The sequence below is a fragment of the Pogoniulus pusillus genome, chromosome 35, assembly GCF_015220805.1.
Source record: "Pogoniulus pusillus isolate bPogPus1 chromosome 35, bPogPus1.pri, whole genome shotgun sequence".
In the NCBI taxonomy this organism is placed as follows: Eukaryota; Metazoa; Chordata; class Aves; order Piciformes; family Lybiidae; genus Pogoniulus; species Pogoniulus pusillus.
The window spans coordinates 2,562,326-2,586,854 of record NC_087298.1 but is presented as its reverse complement, the minus strand read 5'-3'; the positions used below and the strand labels follow the sequence as shown (position 1 = coordinate 2,586,854).

The window sequence follows — 24,529 nt, the reverse complement described above, 5'->3', positions numbered from 1 at the left end:
ACCTATGAAGAGACCCCTCCAAAAATCTGTTAGTTCTATTTATTTAGCAGGATGTCTTCTGTTGTGATGACACAAAGAATTCACAGAAATGCCTTCAGAATATCACAAAATCACAGCCTGGAAGGGAGCTCCTGAAGATCATCAAGTCCAAACCCCTACCAAAGCAGGATCACCTAAAGAAGGACACACATGAACATGTCCAGGTGGACTTTGGAAGTCTCCAGTGACTGAGACTCCACCACATCTCTGGGCAGCCTGTTCCACTGCTCTGCCACCCTCACAGTGGAGAAGTTCCTTCTAATGTTTAGATGGAACTTCCTGTGCCCACGTTTATGTCCATTGCCTCCTGTCCTGTCACTGGGAACCACCAAGAGTCTGGCCCCATCCTCTGAGCGGTGACATCCACCCCTTGGCTATTTGTAAGCATTGACAAGATCCCCTCCTCAGCCTCCTCTTCTCCAGGCTGACCAGCCCCAGCTCTCTCAGCCTTTCCTCATATGAGAGATGTTCCAGTCCCCTCAGCATCCTCATGGCCCTGCAATTGACTCCCTCCAGTAGCTCTTTGTCCTTCTTGAGCTGGGGTACCCAGAACTGGACCAAACACTGTAGGTGAGGCCTGAAGCACAGAGTAAAGGGGAGTGGAAGGTCTCTAATACTGGGGGAAGAAAACCTCCCATAGAAAGACAGGATGAGTGTCTCTCCCATTACCCAGTTGCAGCAGAAGAGTGATCCTAGGTGTGGTGGTGCCTGATGGAGCACACTTACCAGGCCACAGTGCCAGGGAGAGACCTGCACCTCATGAAACAGGGTGGCACAGGAAGGGCTCCCTGCAGAGCAGAAACTGGTGGACTTCACTTGGGAGGCTAATTAGCATGGGACTGCAAGAATCATGGAATCCTTTAGGTTGGAAAAGGCCTTCAAGATCATCAGGCCAACCATTAAGCCAGCACTGCCAGGTCACCACGAAACCATGGCCCTCATTTACACAGCTTTTAAACCTCTACAGGGGTGAGGACACCACCAATGCTCAGGGCATCCTGGTCCAAGGCTTGAATTTCGGGGTTGAAATTCTTCCTCATGTCACAGAATCAAAGAACTAAGCAGGTTGGAAAAGACCTTCAAGATCATCCAGTCCAACCTAGCACCTACCACCTTCCAGTTAACTAACCCATGGCATTAAGTGCCTCCTGCAGCCTCCTCTTAAACACCTGCAGGGATGGGGACTCCACTACCTCCCTGGGCAGCTCATTCCGATGCAAATCACTCTTGCTGTGAATAACTTCTTCCTAACATCCAGCATGAACCTGCCCTGGTGCAGTTTGAGGCTGTGTCCCCTTGTTCTGTTGCTGGGTGCCTGGCAGCAGAGCCCAACCCCACCTGGCTACAGCCTCCCTGCAGGCAGCTGCAGACCCCCAGCTCCCTCAGCCTCTCCTCACAGGGCTCTGCTCCAGGCCCCTCCCCAGCCTTGCTGCCCTTCTCCAAACACCTTCCAGCACCTCAGCATCTCTCTTCAATTGAGGAGCCCAGAACTGGACACAGCACTCAAGGTGTGGCCTGAGCAGTGCTGAGCACAGGGGCAGAAGAACTTCCCTGGTCCTCCTGGCCAGGACAGCATTGGCCTTCTTGGCCACCTGGGCACACTGCAGGCTTATGTTCAGCTGTCAACCAGTACCCCCATGTCCCTCTCTGCCTGGCTGCTCTCCAGCCACTCTGGCCCCAGCCTGCTATGCTGCATGGGTTTTTTGTGGCCCAAGTGCAGAATCATGCAGAACCTGTCCAACCTAAATCTCCCCTGGTGTAAGCTGAGGCCGTTTCCTCTTGTCCTACTGCTCATTACTTGGGAGAGGAGGAGGTCCTCTTCATTGTACCTTGTAAAACATCCAGAGGTGACCAGAAGGGAGTCCAGAAGCCACAAGCACCATGCCTGCAATGCAGGGTCCACGTGCAGAGATGTGGCTGAACAAGCATTTGTCAAACACGGTCTAAGGCAGCAGCTGTATTGGTGCCGGGGGGAAAGGAACTGCTGAAGAGGCTTCAGTCCCCATTGAGCTGCCTCATCTCCTACTCGAGCACACACAGACACTCCTCTGGGAGGTGGAAGCTGCCAGGGGTTTCCCTCTGCCCTTTTTACCTGTCTGCGACTTCGTGGTGGCCACATAGCTCTGGTTCTGAGGTAGTGACTGGTGAAGGCCTGGGAGAGAGGGCAATGGCAACGGCTTCCCAAACTCCAGGATGGTTTTGTTGCCTTCCTCCTTGGGTTCTTTTTGATCTCTGCTGTCTCTCCCATCTTTGGGGTCTTTACTTGCATGCTGGAAAACAAAATGCAGTTAAATTGAGGCTCTGCACTAAAAAATAATCAACCAACAAAAACCAAACCAACAAAAAACACCAACAAAACCCCAGGAAATAAACTTAATTCCTTTCTCTCAGGCATAACCACTGTCACTTGAAGACAGGACCACACCATCCAAGCAAAAGCACACAGCACATGATGTTTCTCTGCCTAAAGACTGTGAGACACTCCCAGCCTGCTGCTCCTTCCCTGGTTGAAGGCTGCTGCCTCTAAAGGGCAGAGGCTACCTGGCAGAGGCAGATCCAAAACAGCTGCAAATCATGCTGAGGATGAGGTTCTGTTTTCACAGACATTTGGTTGGCTCTGGAGAAGACAAATGCAGCAAACACTCCTCCAGACACACCCTGAGCATGGCTGTCACATTAAGCAAGCACAAGAACAGTGTCTTAGAATCACAGATTGCACTGGGTTTGAAAGGACTCTCAAGGTCATCTTGTCCGACCTCAGCATGAACATCTCCAACCAGAGCAGGTTGCTCAGAGCCACATCAAGTTTCACCTTGAATGTCTCCAAGAATGGGGCTTCAACCACGTCCCTGGGCAACCTGCTCCAGTCTCTCACCACCCTCACCATGCAGAGCTTCCTCCTGATGTCCAACCTAAATCTCCACTGCTTCAGTTTCAAACTATTTCCCCTCTTCCTATCCCCACAGGCCCTCTCCAGACTTCCCATAGGTCTTCTTCAGATATTGAAATGTAGCTCTAAGGTCTCCCTCGTGCCTTCTCTTCTCCAGGCTGAACAGCCCCACCTCTCCCAGCCTGTCCCCACAGGGGAGGTTCTCCAGCTCTCCGATTATCTTTGTGGCCTCCTCTGGAACTGCTCCCACAGGTCCATGTCTTGCCTGAGTTGAGGACTCCAGTGCGGGACAGAGATGCTTCAGAACTGCAGGCACCAGCAGGGAGGGATCCTTCCTTTCAGACAGCATTTGGCACAATCAAGTCTTATCAAGGGCTCCCAGCTCTGGCACAGCACACAACAGAAGGGCAAAGCAGGGATTTGCTTGGCAATGCAGAGTCACCTAAAGTGCTGCCTCTGCCACAACAGTGACCTGTGCAAGCTGACATTGGACAAGACAGAGCAGGTTCTCCCCATCCAGCTCTTGCACCACCAAACACAGGGCAGGCTCTAAGCTCCCAGAGAATCCTGCAGTGGCTCCTGCACTCCCTGTCACTGGAGCCAGGCTCCCTGCCCTCAAAGCAGTCTGTATGCCCTCCAAATCAAGCTTGTGCTCAATACAGTCTCATCCAGCACCTCTGGTGATGAAAGCAGGTTCCTACAGCTCCACATCCCACAGTGCTGCAGCTCTTGTGGTAGCCACCCTATCAATGGAGAGTGAGGTCAAGTGATGCCACTTGCATCTGACATTGGACACTGGATTTGTCCTCTTCTGTCTTTACAGCTGACCTAGCTGCACCCACAGCTTTACACTCCATGGAATCATTTTGGTTGGAAAAGCCCTCTGAGATCATCCAGTCCAACCAGCAACCCAGCATCACCATGGCCACTAAACCATGGCCCCAAGTGCCATGGCCACAGGCTTCTTGAACACCTCCAGGGATGGAGACTCCACCACCTTCCTGGGCAGCCTGTGCCAACCCCTGACCGCTCCTGTAGCAAAGAGTTTTTTCCTACTATCCAATCTGAAATGATCTGCTGGAGTTATTCTCCACTGAGAAGTAGGAGGCAGGTTTGGCAGAGAGAAAACCAAGAGCACAGTTAGATGAGAAGCACTGTGGTGGAAATGTCTTAGTGCTGCTCCAGGCAAATACTTCTTACAGAATCACAAAGTATCCCAGAATGGTAGGGGCTGGAAGGGACTTCTAAAGATCACTGAGTCCAACCCTCCTGCCAGAGCAGAGTCACCTAAAGAAGGTCACACAGGAACACAGCCAGGCAAGCCTCCAGTGACTGAGACTCCACCACCTCTCTGGGGCCTGCTCCAGGGAGGGCTCTGCCACCCTCACAGTGAAGCAGTTCCTTCTCCTATTTAGATGGAACTTCCTATCTTCAAGTTTATTCCTACTACTTCTTCTCCTGTCACTGGGACCACCAAGAAGAGTCTGGCCCCACCTTCCTGCCACCCACCCCTCAGCTATTTGTAAGCACTAATAAGATCCCCTCTCAGCCTCCTCTTCAAGGACTTGTGAAGCAACAGCTGGAACACCAAATCAGGCAGAGGAACCCAGGCAACAGAAGGGCAGGAATAAAACACAGCAAAGGACAGAAAAGCTCTTTTAAGTTCAGGGTCAGTTCTCAGACACCACTTCCAAGTGATGTGACCTTGTGAGGAAGCAGGGAAGTGACTGAATCTCCTCATTACAGCCCTGCCATGTGCAGGCTGCTGGCACAAGGCAAAAGGCCACTCACAACCAGAGAAGCTGTAATGCTAATCAGAAATGACCTGCATAAAAAGGCCATCAAACTGCCAGCCATGCCTGCACCAAGCCCATAACTCATGGCTCAATTGCCACAGCTCTTCTTAAAAGGCATCTAGTCTTGGATTAACAATTTCAAAGGCCACAGATCTACCAGATCCTTTATGTTGTTCCAATGCTTAATTGCTCTCCCTGTCAAATAATTAAATGCATTAAGCTTTTTCCAACTGAATCAAGAAGCTTTGTATCATCAGAAACTCTCACTGCAAGCAGATACTTATGGGTTATGAGCAGCTTCTTTTGGGTTTATACACACACACACACACATATATATGTATATAAAAACTTCCTCTTCAATAAATGTGTTTTCTACCTTTAAATGGAACTGATCACACACCAAAATCCCCTACAGCAGCAGGGAGAATCACAGAATTGTCAGGGTTGGAAGGGCCCATAGGGATCATCCAGCTCCAACTCTCCTGCCATGACATCCTCCACTAGATCAGGTTGCTCAGAGCCACATCCAGCCTGGCTTTAAAAACATCCAGGGATGAGGCTTCCACTACCTCCCTGGGCAACCTGTGCCAGTGTCCCACCACCCTCATGGGGAAGAGCTTCTTCATAACATCCAATCTGAATCTCCAATCTCCCCTCCCCTAGTTTGGATCCATTCCCCACAGTCCTGTCACTACCTGTCACCCTAAAAAGTCCCTCAGCAGCTTTCCTGCAGCCCCCTTCAGATCCTGGAAGGCCACAATAAGGTCTCCTTGGAGCCTTCTCTCCAGACTGAACAGCCCTAACTCTCTCAGCCTGTCCTCAAAGCAGAGCTGGTCCAGCCCTCTGAGCATCCTCGTGGTCCTGCTCTGGACACCCCTTCCAGCACCTCCAGATCTTTCTTGTAACAGAGGTTCCAGAGCTGGGCACAGTGCTCCAAGTGTGGTCTCATCAGAGCAGTGCAGAGGGGCAGAATCCCCTCCCTGGCCCTGCTGCCCACACTTCTCTTGCTGCAGCCAGGCTCTGGTTGGCTCCCTGGGCTGCCAGTGCACACTGCTGGCTCATGTTGAGCTTCTCATCCACCAACCCCACATGCTTTGAGTTAGAAGGGTCCTTCATCTGGTCCAACCTCCTTGCAGTGAGCAGGGACATCTTTGACTAGATCATGTTGGTACAAGTCCCATCCAGCCTGGCCTTGAGCTCTTCCAGCAATGAGACATCCACAACTTCTGTGGGCAACCTGCTCCAGCACCTCCATCCCCTCACACTAAAGTTACTGGACAGGCCAGAGACAGAATACCTTTTCTTTGAGGTTTCCAAAAGCAGAAGCACAGAACAAGCAGGGCTAATTAAACCCTGTGTTGGTTTGAGAGCCACACACAGCACTCCCCACCCCAGCCCAGCAGTTAAGAGATCTTTCCATTAGCTAAGCAAGCACACAGCAGCCACTGGAGAGACACCAAACCAGAGCTGCAACCGTGTACTGCTGTAGGGACACTGGCAAAGGCCCTACAGGTCCTGCTTTGGCACAGGGCAGCTTTGGAGAGCACCACAGACCTGCCATTCACTCTCACCACCTGAAACCCCCCCAGCTTTGACAGACAAGCTCTATCTCTTCTCTCAAGAACCTTCATCTGCAGCACAGTACAAACTGCTGCACCTCAAATACTGGGTTCAGTTTTGTGCCACTCACTCCAAGAAGGACACGGACGAGCTGGAGAGTGGCCAGAGAAGGGCAATGAAGGTGGTGAAGTGTCTGGAGAACAGGGCTGGGGAGGAGCAGCTGAGGGTGTTCAGTCTGGAGGATGCTGAGGGGAGACCTCATTGCTCTCTACAGCTCCCTGGAGGGAGGTTGCAGTGAGGTGGGGGGTGGGCTCTTCTCCATAGTATTAGGTGATAGAACAAGAGGAAATGGCCTGAAATTGTGCCAGGGGAGGGTTAGGTTGGAGATGAAGAAAAATTTCTTTGCTGCAAGAGTGGTCAGGGATTGGCACAGGCTGCCCAGGGAGGTGCTGGAGTCCCCATCCCTGGAGGTGTTCCACACACCTGTGGCCATGGCACTTGGGGCCATGGTTTAGTGGCCATGGTGGTGCTGGGCTGCTGGTTGGACTGGGTGACCTCAGGGGGCTTTTCCACCTAAACCAATTCTATGATTCTAAGCTTGAAACCAAAGGCAAACAGCCAGGGGGACTAAACTAACCAGCACTGCAGCTGTCTCTCTACTTTGCAGAGGGGTAACAAATATTCTACCAAACCACTGCCTTTGACAGCATAGGGCAGCAGCTCCCAGGGGCCTCTGCCTCTAACAACTGGCAGAGGGCATTTTAGCAAGAAATAGCAGGCTGCCAGAAAAAATGGACCCCAAGCAGGTGACAGTGCCCATAGGAGCTGGCATGGTGCTCCCCTCCCCACTGCAGAACTACACTTTGCACTACAGAATTTCAGCACAGCTGCTGGGGATCCTGACCTGGCCTAAGCCTCTCCTTAGAGCAAGGAGCCTCTCTTTCTCCAGGCTAAACAACCACACTTCCCTCAGCTGCTCCTCACAAGACCCCTTTTGATTTATTTTGCTTTGCTTCCCCCCCTCAAGGAGACAACATTCCCATCCCCATCAGGACCTGCTTTTCCTTGGAGTTTTCTGCACATTATAGATGGTCTAAGCCTGCTGAGCAGTCCCAGACACCTGCCAACCACCAAGTGCCACCTGCCTGACAAAGACATTGGTAGGCCAGGAGCTCCTGCAGAGCAGCCACAGCCCAGGTCAGCACTGCTAGTGGAAAACACCTCCCAGCAACAGCAACACCTGGGTGCAGAGACTGCAAGCAGCAAACCCATCCTGGGGCAGATACTTAAGAGGCCACACTGCTTACAGGCATATCCTGATGAACACCGGCAGAAACACCACCACAAGCAGAGCTTCTCCTGCTCCAGGGTGCTCCTTCCTGCCTAGGCTGTCTCCCCCAGTGACATTAGATCCCTACATACTGGGCTGAGATGTTAATTTAAGGGATGTTTGCACTGTTTCTCCCAACGTTTCAGCTCCCCTGACCCAGTCCTCTGCAGAGGATAAGAGAAATAAGTCACCAGAGACACACAGCTCAAACTACAGCCTGGTGGTGACCCACAGAAACATAACCTGGGATTCCCAGCTCAGCCATCTGCTCCTCCTATCCCAAGAGATAACTACAGGGAATTGCACTACCTTTATCATTCTTTATCCCTTCCAGACATGTCTTGATGATGTTAAGCTCAGAAATTAGAGTCTCTAAGCTGGAGAAGCCTTTTCCAAGCACAGCACCCAGACACACACAGCTGTCAGTCTGCTGCCTGGCCCTGGAATCTTTTGGGTTCTTAGGAGGGTTGTAATTGGGAAGGAAAGGAAGATTCTCACAGAAGGTGCAACTCTTTTGTTACTGAACACAGAAGGGAGGCAGAAATGATGCTGTTAGCAGCTCTCCCAAGGTCTCTGATCAGAAACCACCTCAACATGCCACAACACCGATTAAAATCATCACCTGTTTCAGAGTCAGCTTCGATCCCAATTCAGGAAGCAACTCCTAAACAGAGAAAAAGCTGGTTACATTGGTGAGGAAACTGTTCTCTTCCTTTCAAAGACCAAGCCACACCTGCAGGAAAAGGCTGCCAAGGTCCCCTGACAGTTACTGCGTTACAGAAAGTGATTTTTCAGCCCCAGAGGGCTTCTGTGGGAGCCAGGGGGAGAAAATGCTTGCACTTTGCTGGCAACAAAATACCTTCCTCCTCTCCTTCTCCCAGGTTTGCACAAACAATCTACCAAGAAAACAACAATGCTCTTGAAAAACAGCAGCAAAGGAAATGACTGAGTCCTGTACCATCAGCTCCTGGGTGATTTCCACAGTTTCCTGGAGTATGGCACCTGCTATCATGCTGGGTTTGAAGGAGGAAAGGTGGAAAGGTGGAGGTTGGTGCTTCCTGCAAGGCCCTGCTTGATGAGCCTCTTAGAAACAGCTCAGCAAAGAAATAATCAGGACAGAAAAAATGACAACTAGCAAAGGACTCTGCTCCTCAAAATAAACTAGGGATGTCAGCTGGAAAGATGACAGGGGAAAATGAGGTAGTAATTATCAGGAAGGCTGAACAAAACAGATGGTTTATTGTCTCCCAGAAAGGAGATCAGATCTTGGGTTGACATTCAGATGGCTCGGGTGGAGAACATGGGAACAGCCTCTTCTTCCCAGCCCTCTGAATTGTGCTTCTCTCCCTCTATCAGGCCCAAGGGAAGTGGGCAGCAGCCTTGAGGACCAGTGATGCACTTTCTGAGGTTGGCCCAACAACTGCAGGCTCTGGTTTCTGAAGCTGCCTGTTGCTGTGTAAGCAAAACCCCATCAACAGCAGCAGCTCCTGAGAGGGAGCTGCAAAAGCACCACACACCTCGCAGGCAGCTTTCCAGAGACAAACCTTGAAGCCCAGGGGGTTGCATAAAAATATTCTTTTGATGTAGCATGAAATATGAAGGAGGGAGAGACTCCCTCCTAACCTAGCAGTTGTCTTTTAGAAGGGAATTGCCTCTTTCAATTGCTGTGCCCCAAGAGATCTTTCCCTCTTGAATTCCCCAAGTGTCTGGGGGTTTGCTTGGCCTCACTGAGGCGCACAGCAGGCTGCTGGGGGAAAGCTGGGAGGCTGTTTTGGTGGCAAAGCCTTGTCTGGTTAGGAGGCAGCCTTGGGTGAGATGGTCAGCAGGCTGCAGGTGTTGCATCTAGCATCCCCCGAGGGCTACCCAGGCTGGGCTGTCCCACAGCAGGGGGTGAGAGGGAGAGAATTCAGATGCAATCAGGGGAAACAAGCAGTCGGGGGAAAAAGGCTGGGAGATGGTGGTAGGTGTGTTTTGTGCCCCACTGCTCAGTGCCCATGAGCTTTGTTATCCTGGTGTGCTCCTTGGACACCCAGCTGCTTCCAGAGGCACAGGTGGTGCCACAGCCATGGGCATCGCTCTCCATCTGGGGCAGGCCAGGTGCCACCCATCTCTTTTTCTCTCTCTCTGGGGCAGGCCAGGTGCCACCCATCTCTCTTTTTCTCTCTCCGGGGCTGGCCAAGTGCCACTCATCTCTTTTTCTCTCTCTCTGGGGCAGGCCAGGTGCCACCCATCTCTCTTTTTCTCTCTCCGGGGCTGGCCAAGTGCCACTCATCTCTTCTTTTTCCCCTCTCTCTCCCTGCTCTAGACCACAGCAATTCACAGCTTTGAGACTTTCTCATTATACTGCTGCTGTGCTGCCACAGGTGGGTGACAGCTGAGGATCACTGCTCTGTGCTATGCAGGTAAGTGACAGTGATTGCACAGCACCAACCTTCAAAAGCTGCAGCTGCAGCACCTCTGGGAACACTCAGTTCTGTGTCACCCCCACTGCCAAACAGGGCTCACACTCCTGTCCTTGACCTGCTGCAGGATGCTTTAAGGCCAGACTCTCTCCATCATTTGGCATGAAAGACAGGAGACTACAGAGAGTCCAAAGCTGCTGAGGGGCCTGGAGCACCTCTGTGAGGAGGAAAGGCTGAGAGCCCTGAGGCTGCTGAGCCTGGAAAAGAGCAGTCCCAGAGGGGATTTATCTATGCTCAGCAAGAGCTAAAGGGTGGGAGGCAAGAGGATGAGGCCAGACTCTTGTCAGTGGTGCCCAGGGACAGGATGAGGGGCAGTGGGCACAAACTGGAAGCCAGTATGTTCCATCTGAACATAAGAAGAGAGTTCTGTGGTGTGAGGCTGCTGCAGCCCTAGAGCAGGCTGCCCAGAGAGTTTGTGGAGTCTCCTTGTCTGCAGAGACTGCAAACTCAGCTGGATATTGTGACCCTGGGCAAGCTGCTGTGGGTGCCCTGCTTGAACAGGGGGTTAGAGTGGATGATCTCCAGAGGTCCCCACAATTCTGTGACTCTGTAACAGCAACAAGGAGGATCTGGTTCACTGGAGCTAAACATGAAGTGTCTCAGGGCTGGAGCCTAAATGTCTGTAGTGAAGATCCACCTGTTCCAGTAGCTATTCCCTCTCTTTGGCAAAAGAACCCAAAATTAACTAGAGCCAAACCTGGGCAGTGGCAAAGAAAGGCCCACTTCTGTTTACTCCATTATAACAGAAAGGCACCAGATGACTTCACATCTCCTTTTGCCTCCTAGAACAAGAGGCAGAGCTCTGTTGCATTAAGTGATGATAAATTCATCCCTTGGGATTCTGGGGTGAAGATTCCTGAACAAGTTGCTCTACCACCAGCAAAACAGAGAGAGAGAAAGCATCACCTGCTTTACTACTATAGTGACACAGCAAAGCAATCAAGTTGCCCAAGATATCAGCATCCTGAGAGCTTCCAAGCTTAGGAGAAGGCCCAAGTTAACATGCTGTGCTTAATTTGCTTTGGGTCAAACTTCTAACAAATCCAATTTGTTTCCCAGGCAGCTCTGGATTTCAGCAGACAGCTGATGAGCAACAGAGCCAAGAGAGAAAGGCTGTTTAGTGCCTCACATGGATCTGCTGGAGAAGGTAATTGATCAATTATAGAGAATCACAGAATCATGGAATGGTAGGAGCTGGACCTTTAGAGATCATTGAGTCCAAATCCACTGCCAGAGCAGGATCATCTGGACAGGTCACACAGGAACACATCCAGAGAGGTATTGAAAGTCTCCAGAGAAGGAGACTCCACAACCTCTCTGAGGAGCATGCTCCAGGGCTCCAGCAGCCTCACATCAAAAAGGTTTCTCCTCACCTTGAGGTGGAACCTCCTGAGTTCCCACTTGTACTTGCTGTTCCTTGTCCTATTACTGGGCACCACCCAAAAGACCCTGGCACTTTCATCTTGACACCTACCCCCAGGCATTTATAGATACTAAGAGCCCCTCTCAGCCTTTTCTTCTCCAGACTAACAGCCCCAGGGCTCTCAGCCTTTCTTCATAGGAGAGCTTCTCCAGTCCCTTAATCATCCTTGTAGCCTCCTTCGGAGCAGACCCCTGTCTCTCCTGAACTGGGGAGCCCAAAACAGGGCACAGTATTTAGAAACAGACCAGGGATGAGAGCTGACAACGGCCATGTGACTCTGTTCTACCACTCTTTACCAGGAAAAGAACAAAAGAAATCAAGATGTCCACAAAGCAAATCAATGCCCTCAGCGGGACACCTCCCAGCTCCGCCTGTCCCTGTCGCACAAAGCAAGCCCAAAGCAAGCAGCAGCAGGCACCCTGCCTGCCGGCCGTATACATTACCAGGCTGGGCGTGGGTTTAGGCATCGTCTTCCGTGCTCTGTGGACCTTGACTTCAGTGTTAGCAGCGACAGCTTTTTTAGCATCCATGTCCTTGCTGCCCTCCCCGAGCTTGCTTGGCGTGGTGGCTTGCATCTGAGCAAAGGAGCCCACAGTTCTCCCTTTGCTTGCTCCTCCTGGCAGGGTTTTTGCAGCATGGCCGGTGAGAGAAGCAAAGGTGCTGGTAGTCCTTAGGGGCTGCTCCTGTGCCATCTGCTTGGTGAGGATGTAGCCATTGCTGCCCGTGACAGCAGTCTGGGTGAAGTCGTTGGCCTTCAGGTGGTTCTGCCTCCCAGCCTCGCCGTCCCGCTCCGCAATGCCGTTCTCAGCTATCCTGGTTAATTTAGCACTAGAGTCCTGCTGGCTCACTTTCGTATTGTCCTGAGTGGTTTTAGCTGGGTTTGGGTGGCCACCAGCCTCGCTGTGCTCGCAGGACCCGTTGGTTTCACCATCTGCTGCCATTTTTGGTTCCCCCACTTGCTTTTCCGTAGCACTTTCATCTGCAGCCATGGCATTAAACCCTGGAGGGAGAGGGAGGGTAAGGAGGGAAGAGGGGAGAAAGAAAAGGTTCACAAGCAGCTTCAAAACTCAAGGTACAGCGACTGAGAGTGGCCAACAAAGAGCAAACCTCTCCTCCAACTAACTGCTTGCTGCATCTGGAGCTCCAAATTCAAGAGGGACATGGAACTGTTGCAGCCAGCCCAGAGAAGGCCACAAAGATGCTCAGAGGGCTGCAGCAGCTCTGCTCTGAGGACAGGCTGTAAGAGTTGGGGCTCTGTGGCCTGGAGCAGAGAAGGCTTGGAGGAGACCTTGGAGTGGCCTTGCAGGATCTGAAGGGGGCTACAGGGCTGGGGAGGGACTATTGACATGGTCTTGTAATGACAGGAGGAGGGGTAATGGGTTTGAAGTGGCAGAGGGGAGATTCAAACTAGATATTAGGAAAGTGCAGGGTTCTGCACTTTGGCCACAACAACCCCAAGCAGCGCTATAGGCTGGGGACTGAGTGGCTGAGAGCAGCCAGGAGGAAAGGGACCTGGGGGTACTGATAGATAGTAGCTGAAGATGAGCCAGCAGTGTGCCCAGGTGGCCAAGAGAGCCAATGGCATCCTGGCCTGCATCAGGAACAGTGTGGCAAGTAGGACAAGGGAGGTTATTCTTCCCCTGTACTCAGCACTGGTCAGGCCACACCTTGAGTACTGTGTCCAGTTCTGGGCCCCTCAATTCAAGAGAGATGTTGAGGTGCTGGAACATGTCCAGAGAAGGGCAACAAAGCTGGTGAGGGGCCTGGAGCACAAATCCTATGAGGAGAGGTTGAGGGAGCTGGGGTTGTTTAGCCTGGAGAAGAGGAGGCTCAGGGGTGATCTTATTGCTGTCTGCAACTACCTGAAGGGACATTGTAGCCAGGTGGGGGGTGGCCTCTTCTCCCAGGCAACCAGCAATAGAACAAGGGGACACAGTCTCAAGTTGTGCCAGGGTAGGTCTAGGCTGGATGTTAGGAAGAAGTTCTTCACAGAGAGAGTGATTGGCATTGGAATGGGCTGCCCAGGGAGGTGGTGGAGGCACCGTGCCTGGGGGTCTTCAAGAAAAGCCTGGATGAGGCACTTAGTGCCATGGTCTAGTTGACTGGATAGGGCTGGGTGCTAGGTTGGACTGGATGATCTTGGAGGTCTCTTCCAACCTGGTCGATTCTATGATCCTATGATTCTATGATTCTAAAGGGATCTTTGCAGTGAGGGTGGTGAAACACTGGCACAGGTTGCCCAGGGAGGCTGTGGATGCTCCCTCCATGAAGGTTGGATGAGGCCTTGAGCAACCTGTGCTAGTGTGAGGTGTCCTTGCAAACGTCAGGGGCATTGGAACTGGATGAGCTTTGAGGTCCCTTCCATCCTAATCTGTTCTATGATCTGTTTCTCTACACCTCCACTCAGCTTGCCTGGACCCTCACTGGTGACAAGTGGGACGGGTGGCTCAGCTGAAAGCAGTGCACTCAGCAGTAGATGTGCCCATTTATTCCCAAAGAAGGACCTTCCCAGGCCACTATTATCTTTAGCTTCTCCAGCAACTACATTTATTGGGCCACATTTCAGTGCTTCCCATGTCAAACACAATCCTGCCCAATCTTGCACTCAGATCCCTGGCAATGCCCTTGGCAGTGCCAGACTGACACAGCAAATGGTTGCTGGCAGGGTTGTCTCAGAGAGCTTTTGTGGCACAGACACAGCTCAGCAGCCAAAACTCTACATCAGGACTCTGCCATTACATGAAACATGGCAAGGAACATCCCCCTGGCAAGCACAGCTCTCCTGGCAGGGCTGTCCAGTGGAGACTGGGCTCTTTTGCCAGGCTGAAGCAGCACAGGGGCAGGATCTGTGGTGTCATCACAGAGCAAACCCCGAGGTGAAACCTGGTAAATGCAATTCCAGACCACAATAATGACATGATTCAAATCAGAGAGATTTTTGCAGGCTGAGACAAAGCTCAGAAGCAGAAATAGCCAGGTAAAGGCAGCCTGCAAGAAAGCTGGGGAAGGACTTCTGACAAGGGCTTGTTGTGACAGGATGAGAGGGAATGGATTGAAGCTTGAGGAGGGGAGACTTAGACTGGAGATTAGGAAGAAATTCTTGACAGTGAGAGTGGCACAGGTTGCCCAGAGAGGCTGTGGATGTCCCTTCCCTCAACATGTTCAAGGCCAGGTTGGATGGAGCCTTGAACTCATGAAGGTGTCCCTGTTCAAGGCAGGGAGGCTGGAACTGAATGATCTTTAAGGGCCCTTCCAACCCAACCCATTCTATGAACCTAGTAAAGGCCATTTTTCCTCCCTTCCAAACATTTCCTTGCTCCCCCTTCAATGAATTTATCCCATCAGATGTTTCAGACCTGAGCTAAGAAAAATCCAAGTGTGACAGCCATGTTCTTGCAGCAAGGTTTGAGACATGACAAACCAGCAGCTCCCCAGGCAGCCAGGAGTGACAACAACTCCTGGCGTGCTCAGTGCAACAATTAACCTGCTGGCAGGGATTCCCTGGATTGTTTTCCTTCCAGGGGCCAGACAGCTATGGAAAGCATCACCACCCCAAGAGAGCTGTCAGAGCAGGCAGCACTGATTCACAACCAGCTCCAATTAAAGCAGTTTTTCACCTGCAGTATTCAGGAGGGCCCAGAGTCAAACTGGAGGATGATTTTGCAAGCCAGACCAGCAGCATGCTGGCTACATCTCCTTTCATGGAAGCAACAGCACAGGTTGGAAAAGCTCTCTAAGTCACCCAGTCCAATCAGAAACCAAACACTACCATGGCCATTAAGCCATGTCCCCAGGTGCCATGGCCACATCTTTCTTGGACACCTCCAGGGATGGGGACTCCACCACCTCTCTGGGCAGCCAGTGCCAATTCCTGACCATTCTTGGAGCAAAGAAAGTGCAACCTGGTCTAGTGGGAGGGGAGATTTAGACTGGAGACTAGGAAGAAATTCTTGACAGTGAGGGTGGAACAGGTTGCCCAGGGAGGCTGTGGATGTTCTCTCCCTGGAGGTGTTGAAAGCCAGGTTGGATGGGGCCTTGAGCAGCCGTGGCTGGTGGGAGGTGTCCCTGCCCATGGCAGGGAGGTTGGGACTGGATGATCTTTAAGGTCCCTTCCAACTCAAACCATTCTATGAATCTATGAATTCAAGCCAGCTTGGTTTGGGCTCTGCCTAGATGGGTGTCAAAGACCTCCGATGCTCAACCTGCTCCAGCTCGGTCCTACCTGTAACTCACAATGGGGACAGTCCTAGTCCTGCTCCTTCCTTCCAGCTGAAAGCCACAGATGGTTGGCACAAAGCATCTTACTTGAAAGTGTCTTCAAACCCTGGTGACAGGAACTCTTCCATGGGGCTCAGCTCTGACCATCTGCACTAAGTGGTCCATCCCCCCCAAACCCATAAAACCCAGCCTGTGGTTACCTCCTAAACAGACTCTGCTGGCTCAAGAGTCTCCAAGAAGACCTCCAAAGCCTCTTAAAAGAGCTCACCAGTGCCTGCTGGAGCACACAGAGAGGATCACCACCTCCAGTAGGCAGTAACTGAGCAGCTCTCCAAGCACAATTCAAAGTCATCACCTTCATCTGCTGCCCTCTCACACCAGGCCACCTTCTGTGTGCTAAAAGGTCTGGTAAGAGGCACAAGAGTTTGTTTTGGATAGCAAAGATCCTGAGAGGTGATGAAGTGCTGCCTTTTGTCATGGTTCTTTAACTATTTGTAAAGTCCTGGGCAGAGGGAGCCAACAGCTGTGTCTTTGCTTTTTAAAATCCTTGTTTCTCTTTCTGCATTTGGTGTTTAAAAGACTCTGCTGTGGTCATTTAAACAACGATTTCAGCAGCCAGTGCCAGAAAACAAACGAAACTGAGCTCCCTAAGCACAGATGGAGGTTTCTAATGCTCAGCACTAAGCACCTGGCTGAGTAAAGCCTTCAATGTTTTGAATATTGTTGAGTTTGTGTTGATTTAAATAGTGCTGACTCCCACCAGAGCCATCCAATAACTCCAGTGGGTTAGATAACCTGAATAAGCAGAGGGCAAGAATTGCTCTACCTGCCATGAAGGCAACCCAAAAAAAAAAGAAGAGGTAAATGAGAGCAGTGCCCTAGGGGAAAGAGTAACTGCATTATTTCAGAAGGTGTCATGGACTTTATGAAAAATCCATGAGGCTAAAATTAAAATCCCACACAGAGTTTCCCCCACACAACCATTCTTACTGAGTGTGGGAAATGCAATCTGATTGACTGCAGAGGTGTCAGCAAACCCCTAGAAACAGGCACCAGACATCCAAATCTCTGTGACTAGAGATGTGACAAAACAGAGATAGGAAGTGGCATTGTCTCTCAAGCTGCACAGGACTGGAGAACTCAACAGCAGCTCTAAGGGTTATGGTTGTAACAGAATTATGCACCCACTCTGCCCTGCACAAATGCTGCTGCAGGGCAAAAGTGAGGCCCCGCAGCTCCCAGCTCCAGCCCTGACCACAGCTGCTGAAATGCATTGAGGAGTGCCCCAAATCAGAGCCTAGCAGGCACGGATCACAACAAAAGATGTGATGGCAACTGCCAGCACACAGCCCACTGGCTGGCAAGACACAGCAGAGGCCAAAGACGGAGCAGTAGGAGAGGCTACTTCCTTCTCTAGCCTCCAACAGGGCTGAGATACAATGGACACTGTCCTGAGCTGCTGAGATGGGCTTCGTTGGGAAAAGGGGAAAGGGAAGAGACTAAAAACAAAAGGGGAGAGGAGGAGAGGAAGGGGAGAGGAGGAGAGGAAGGGGAGAGGAGGAGAGGAAGGGGAGAGGAGGAGAGGAAGGGGAGAGGAGGAGAGGAAGGGGAGAGGAGGAGAGGAAGGGGAGAGGAGGAGAGGAAGGGGAGAGGAGGAGAGGAAGGGGAGAGGAGGAGAGGAAGGGGAGAGGAGGAGAGGAAGGGGAGAGGAGGAGAGGAAGGGGAGAGGAGGAGAGGAAGGGGAGAGGAGGAGAGGAAGGGGAGAGGAGGAGAGGAAGGGGAGAGGAGGAGAGGAAGGGGAGAGGAGGAGAGGAAGGGGAGAGGAGGAGAGGAAGGGGAGAGGAGGAGAGGAAGGGGAGAGGAGGAGAGGAAGGGGAGAGGAGGAGAGGAAGGGGAGAGGAGGAGAGGAAGGGGAGAGGAGGAGAGGAAGGGGAGAGGAGGAGAGGAAGGGGAGAGGAGGAGAGGAAGGGGAGAGGAGGAGAGGAAGGGGAGAGGAGGAGAGGAAGGGGAGAGGAGGAGAGGAAGGGGAGAGGAGGAGAGGAAGGGGAGAGGAGGAGAGGAAGGGGAGAGGAGGAGAGGAAGGGGAGAGGAGGAGAGGAAGGGGAGAGGAGGAGAGGAAGGGGAGAGGAGGAGAGGAAGGGGAGAGGAGGAGAGGAAGGGGAGAGGAGGAGAGGAAGGGGAGAGGAGGAGAGGAAGGGGAGAGGAGGAGAGGAAGGGGAGAGGAGGAGAGGAAGGGGAGAGGAGGAGAGGAAGGGGAGAGGAGGAGAGGAAGGGGAGAGGAGGAGAGGAAGGGGAGAGGAGGAGAGGAAGGGGAGAGGAGGAGAGGAAGGGGAGAGGAGGAGAGGAAGGGGAGAGGAGGAGAGGAAGGGGAGAGGAGGAGAGGAAGGGGAGAGGAGGAGAGGAAGGGGAGAGGAGGAGAGGAAGGGGAGAGGAGGAGAGGAAGGGGAGAGGAGGAGAGGAAGGGGAGAGGAGGAGAGGAAGGGGAGAGGAGGAGAGGAAGGGGAGAGGAGGAGAGGAAGGGGAGAGGAGGAGAGGAAGGGGAGAGGAGGAGAGGAAGGGGAGAGGAGGAGAGGAAGGGGAGAGGAGGAGAGCAAGGGGAGAGGAGGAGAGCAAGGGGAGAGGAGGAGAGCAAGGGGAGAGGAGGAGAGCAAGGGGAGAGGAGGAGAGCAAGGGGAGAGGAGGAGAGCAAGGGGAGAGGAGGAGAGCAAGGGGAGAGGAGGAGAGCAAGGGGAGAGGAGGAGAGCAAGGGGAGAGGAGGAGAGCAAGGGGAGAGGAGGAGAGCAAGGGGAGAGGAGGAGAGCAAGGGGAGAGGAGGAGAGCAAGGGGAGAGGAGGAGAGCAAGGGGAGAGGAGGAGAGCAAGGGGAGAGGAGGAGAGCAAGGGGAGAGGAGGAGAGCAAGGGGAGAGGAGGAGAGGAAGGGGAGAGGAGGAGAGCAAGGGGAGAGGAGGAGAGCAAGGGGAGAGGAGGAGAGCAAGGGGAGAGGAGGAGAGCAAGGGGAGAGGAGGAGAGCAAGGGGAGAGGAGGAGAGCAAGGGGAGAGGAGGAGAGCAAGGGGAGAGGAGGAGAGCAAGGGGAGAGGAGGAGAGCAAGGGGAGAGGAGGAGAGCAAGAAGAAAGGGAAACTAAAAGGGAAAAAAAAAGAGAAGGAAAAATAGAAGCAGAAGGGAAGGAAAAAGACCCCACAGGCCCAGGCTGTTGCCTGACCTGGCACTTGTACATTGTGTTCTGCACCTCCTGGTGCCGAGCACAGGCAGAGCCGAGCCCCTCCACTGCCCATGTCTCCCATGGGATTTTCCAGACATTTCAAGGCCCCCAGCACGCAGCCCAGGGCAGCTCTGCAGCTGTGGCTGAGCCACCAAGCTTCAGCTGCTGCAAGAGAAACATCAAACTCTGACCTAGGCAAAGCCCCAAAGGCTCAGCACTGTGAGCAGCAGCACACATCAGCATTTATAGATGCTCTCCTTTTCTACCTTAAGCACTTTGCAGATCACCTTCAAAACACACAACGACCACAGGCCTCAGCCCAGCTCCTGCTGTCCTGCTGGATCCACTTCCAAAGGCAGGAGTGCACCTGCCTGTGATCCTTGGGTTGCAAAAGTTCCCTCCCCGAGTCCTCCAAGCTGTGAAGTAGGGAGGAGCCCAGCTCAAACTAAAAGGATGGCAAAGGCATGGAGGCTGAAATTATCCAGCCTAGGGAGAGCCTGGCAGCTGGAGAGACTAGATCCACTGGAAGGGAAGGCATCACCCCTAGGGGTGAAGCCATAAAGTGGAGCATTTTGCAGCCAAAATATGAAAAGCATTCAGACTTCGAGGCCAAAGTCCCTCTCGGGGGTGACATACTGATGGTCTCTTCTTCCCCCCACCCCAAAGGTGGGTGATATCCATCCAAGAGTCTGTTGGAGAACCTCCCCTGTGGGGATAAGCTGAGAGTTGAAGCTGTTCAGCCTGGAGAAGACACTGAGGAGACCTTAGAGCAGCCTTCCAGGACCTGAAGGGGTTGGTAGGCTCCAAATTCAGTCATGCTTTTCTCTTTCCAGTAGAGGACAGGACAGGGAGTAATGGGTTTAAACTGGCAGAGGGGAGATTTAGACTAGATGTTAGGATGTTCTTTACGGTGAGGGTGGTGAAACACTGCAACAGGTTGCCCAGGGAGACCTTAAAACAGCCTCCCAGTACCTGAAGGGGCCACAGGAGAGCTGGGGAGGGTCTTTTGACAAGCACTGGGAGTGAAAGGACAAGGGACAATGGTTTTGAGCTGGGAAAAGGGAGACTGAGAATGGAGGTGAGGAAGAAATTCTTCAGAGTGAGGGTGGTGAGACACTGGCACAGGTTGCCCAGGAGAGGCTGTGGATACTCCCTCCCTGGAGGTGTTCGAGGCAAGGCTGGATGAAGCCTTGAGCAACCTGGGCTGGTGGGAGGTGTCCCTGCCAACACCAGGGGGTTGGAACTGGATGAGCTTTGAGTTCCAACCCAGACTATTCTGGTTTTATGAATAAGCCTCAGAAATGCCAAGGCTAACGGAGAACTTTGCTTCCAACTCCCCTTCCTGCTGCTTGAGTGGAACTTTCCACCTCTGGGGCTGGGCAGTCAGAAAAAAAAGGAGCTGTTTGCTTTGAAAGGTCAAGTGAGATACAGCCCAGATTTAGGAGCCCTGTATGTTAGGAGAACTCAAATCACCTCCACCTCCTGTAGAGAAACCACTTTTTAATTAGCTTCTCTCCAAGTCAGACTAAAGACAACACAGCCACAAACATCTCTGCTCATCTTCTGCATCTCCCAGTCCCTTCTCCCTCCTCATCAAAGGGAAAGGTGGACCTAACCTCACTGCCATGTGTAAAGCTGCAACATATCCCCAGGGACAACAAAACCCAGTCTGATCCACAGCCTGCTTTCTATCTGTGTTGAGCAGTTCTACACAGAGGAGGCCACTGAGGTCCAGTGAGTGACTTCCTCTGGGCTTCACACAGCCTGGGATTCAGGCCCAGAACTGGAAATGAAAATGCTGAGAGCACACAAAGATAGTGTTGCTACAGATGTCTGCTGGATTTATAGCTCTATCATTTCTCTCCATCAGTGCCAGGATGAAGCCAGAAGAGGACATCCCAGCTGGTAACAGCAGTGCACTGCTGTCATACCTTCCACTCCAGCAACAAAGAGCAAAGTGCCAGGGCTTGTGGCATGAGATCTGTAACAACTAAGTGTTCCCCAGGGGACAGGGCTGGGTCCAGTCCTCTTCAATCTATTCATCAATGATCTGGATGAAGAGTGGACACAAAACTTGGAGTGGCTGACACCCTGTCAGGCTGTGCTGCCATCCAGTCAGGCTGGAGAGGTGGGCAGAGTGACCTTAGAAATTCAACAAAGACGAGTGCAGGGTCCTGCCCCTGGGGAGGAACAACCTCCTGCACCAGTACAGGTGAGGGCTGACCTGAAGGAAGGCAGCTCTGTGGGCAAAGATCTGGCAATGCTGGTGGGCAGCAGTATGACCACGCCACGGCCAGCAATGGGCCCTTGTGGCCAAGAAGGCAAATGGCATCCTGGGGTGTACTTAAGAGGACTGAGGCCAGCAGGTTAAGGGAGGTTCTCCTCCTTATCTATTCTGCCCTAGTGAGGCCTCATCTGGAGGCCTGGATATGAGCTTCCCAGTTGAAGAAGGACAGGAAAGTGCTTGGGAGGGTAGAGCAAAGGGCAGTGAAAGGGACTAGAACATCTCTCTTACAAAGAAAGGTTGAAGGACTTGGTGCTTTTAGCCTGGAGAAGACTGAGAGAGAACTGATCAATGCTTATCAATACTTAAAGGGTGGGAGACAGGAGGATGGGGCCAGGCTTTTCTCAGTGGTGCCCACTGACAGGACAAGAGGTGATGGGCACAAGTCTGATCACAGCATGTTCCATCTAAACATGCTGAGGGTGCAACTCTGTCCTGCTGCCTATAGCACTGATGAAGATATTAAACAGCATTAGTCCCAGCCTCCTCACCAAAGAAAACAACCTGGCAAGCAAGTTTGAGAGAGAGACATCTCAGCCTTTGGGTTGCTCTTCCAGTCCATGCATCCCCAGCTCCACATGTTGCCACCCAGCCCTGAGTTCAGAAACAGGGTTCAAAGAAACTACTTCTGCCATCTCGCCAGTCTGCTGCACTGATTTCCTGGGCACGTAGCACTCAAATGCCAGCTCTCTGCCAGCACTAAACACTGTTATTAGCAGACTTCAGGGACAGCAGCAGCTAACTGAACTCCTGTGATGATCACAGCTGGGTAATGAAGGTCATGAAGAACGATGCACATGGCACAACCACCATGCAGACTGTTGTCTTCTCCACGTGTGGCATGCTTGGGAAGAGGAGACAAATCTGAACATTACAACATGAATGGAGACTCTGCAGCTCACATTCTAGGACCTTTCTTTCCCAGGGATAGAACTGCAGGCCAGTAACAGGCCAAGGGGCAGTGGGTGCAAGCTGGAGCACAGAAAACTTCATGTGAACATAAGGAAAATCTTTGTGGGAGGGCTGGAGCTCTGGAGAAGGTTGCCCACAGAGGTTGTGGAGTCTCCTTCTCTGCAGACTTTGAAAGCTCACCTGTATGTGTGCCTGTATGACCTGCCCTGGGTGATCCTGCTTTGGAGGGCAGTTGAGCTCAGTGATCTCCAGAGGTCCCTGCCAACCCCTACCACTCTGTGTTTCTGTGATAAGCTGAAGTGGTTGGAATTTGAGCACCTTATGAATCACAGCATCACTCAGAATCACAGAATGTCAGGGGCTGGAAGGGACCTCCAAAGCTCATCCAGTCTACTTCCCCTTGCTAGAGCAGGATCTCCTATACCAGATCGCACAGGAAGACATCCAGGCAGGTCTTGAATGTCTCCAGAGAGGGAGACTCCACAGCTCCCCTGGGCAGCCTGTTCCAGGGTTCTGTCACACTCACAGGGAAAGAATTCCTCCTCATGTTTAAATGAAACTTCCTATGCCTCAGCTTCCACCTATTGCTCCTTGTGCTGTCATTGGGCATCACTCAGCAGAGCCTGGCTCCAGCCTCCTGGCACTCTTTATAAACATTGATGAGGTCACCTCTCAGTCTCCTCCAAGTTCCAAGCCCCAGCTCCCTCAGGCCCTCCTTGTAACAGAGATGTTCCATTCCCTGCATCATTTCTGTGGCTCTGTGCTGGACTCTCTCAAGCAGTTCTATGTCCCTCACGAACTGGAGGGCTCAGAACAGGACACAGTACACCAGATGCGGCCTCAGCAGGGCAGAGTAGAAGGGCAGGAGAACCTCTCTCGACCTACTCTAGCCACAGCCCTTCTAATCCACCCCAGAATGGCATTGCCCCTCCTGGCCACAAGAGCACATTGCTGGCTCATGCTCAACCTCCCATCAACTAGGACCCCCAGAACCTTTTCCCCTTCACTGCCTTCCAACAGGTCAGTCCTCAGCCTGTACTGATATCTGGAAGCCTTGAGATTTCCTGCAGAGAAAGAGTTCTCAGCTTCCTCTGCCCTTAAGGGCACCTCACAGTTAGAGAGACCTTTTAGACACCTAAAATCAGGTGTCCTCATCCTGTCTGCCTTAATTTCCCCCCTCTCTTCTTAAGACTGTTCTCTTTATGGGAATTTTAATGCAATGGTTAGTATTGAGATGAAGACTAAGGATCAAAACTGCTGCAGAGGGTCTGCTTGATCCTGGGGAGTGGTGGGAATTCTGCATGTCCATCAATGAATTGAAAGGACAACTTTAGAGGAGCAGGTGAGGGAATTGGGATTCTTTGCCCTGAAGAAAAGGAGGCTGAGGGTGAAAGATCTCCTGTCTCTCTACAACTCCCTGAAAGGAGGTTGAAACCAAGTCAGTGTCAGCCTCCTCTCCTGAAGAACAAGAGACAAGACAAGAGGAAAAGGCTTCAAGTTGCATCAGGGGAGGTTTAGGTTGGACATGAGGATTGACTTCTTCCTGAAAAGAGTTGTCAAGTCCTGCAACAGGCTGCCCAGGGCAGTGGCTGAAGCATTTGCTTGAAGTCACAAGCACTCCAGACACACAAGGCGCAGAAAGGTCTCTCATCCCACTCCTCCTAGATTGTTACCTCCATAGACTCATGATACTTGCTAAAGGAAGCAGCTTTATAGTCTTGAGCCAAGCAAGGGAGGAGATCAAAGGAAAAGCCTCCTCCCAGAGCAATGTGACCTCCCACTGACACCTCCGACTTCACCTCCAGTCTGCCCAGATCAGAGGTCCACAAGCAGCCAGCGCCTGGAGCAGCCCTCACACGCTCCCAGCTCACACGTTGCAGCCACCTCTGATGCAGCCTCCAGTAGTCTGCCTGCTCTGGGCTAGAGGTTCTCACTAGAGCAGCTTGACAAAACATTATGCTGGACAGAAGGGAAAGCACAAGCAATGCTGTGCTCACACACTTCTGAATAAAATCCAAACCCCTGTCTCCAGCTCAGACCAGGTATTTCCACGGGGCCAGTTCAGTGCTTTTCTAACACTGTTATGGAGAAGAGAACAAAAATACACCAAATCCCTGCAGAGCCATGAGAAGCAGCTACTCAAGGAATAATAAATCCATGGAAAGAAAGGAGGAAGGGAGTGAGGGGAGATAAAGGGTGGTGGTTTTTTTTTCCCCCTAATCCCACTGACACATTTATTAAGCCCTCAGATTTGTGTGTAGGCAATTCACAGACAACCGCACAGGAAAGACTCTGTCAAATTACCACATGCACTGCATCCTGCAAAGTAAAAGTGAGGAGCATCCCACAGTGGCACCAGGTGAGTTCTTTCCAACCCCACAGGGCAATCTGCAGCCCGGGGCAGCAGAGAAAC

The 24,529-nt window shown here is 52.1% G+C and overlaps 1 protein-coding gene across 13 annotated transcripts in view; it reads right to left on the bottom strand.

Annotated features, from left to right (window-relative positions):
• Nucleotides 1–24,529, bottom strand: part of EHMT1 (euchromatic histone lysine methyltransferase 1) — a 153,313-nt gene that overhangs the window by 59,002 nt on the left and 69,782 nt on the right. For 11 of the 13 annotated variants that reach the window (XM_064171526.1, XM_064171532.1, XM_064171534.1 and 8 more), the window contains exons 3-5: nt 11,944–12,500; nt 8,238–8,279; nt 2,132–2,309 (exon numbers count right to left, since the gene is read on the bottom strand). In XM_064171526.1, the coding sequence (XP_064027596.1) occupies nt 2,132–2,309; nt 8,238–8,279; nt 11,944–12,500 (777 nt within the window). The remainder of the gene's footprint in view (nt 1–2,131; nt 2,310–8,237; nt 8,280–11,943; nt 12,501–24,529) is intronic. The other 2 variants (XM_064171524.1, XM_064171529.1) reach the window with 1 other exon arrangement.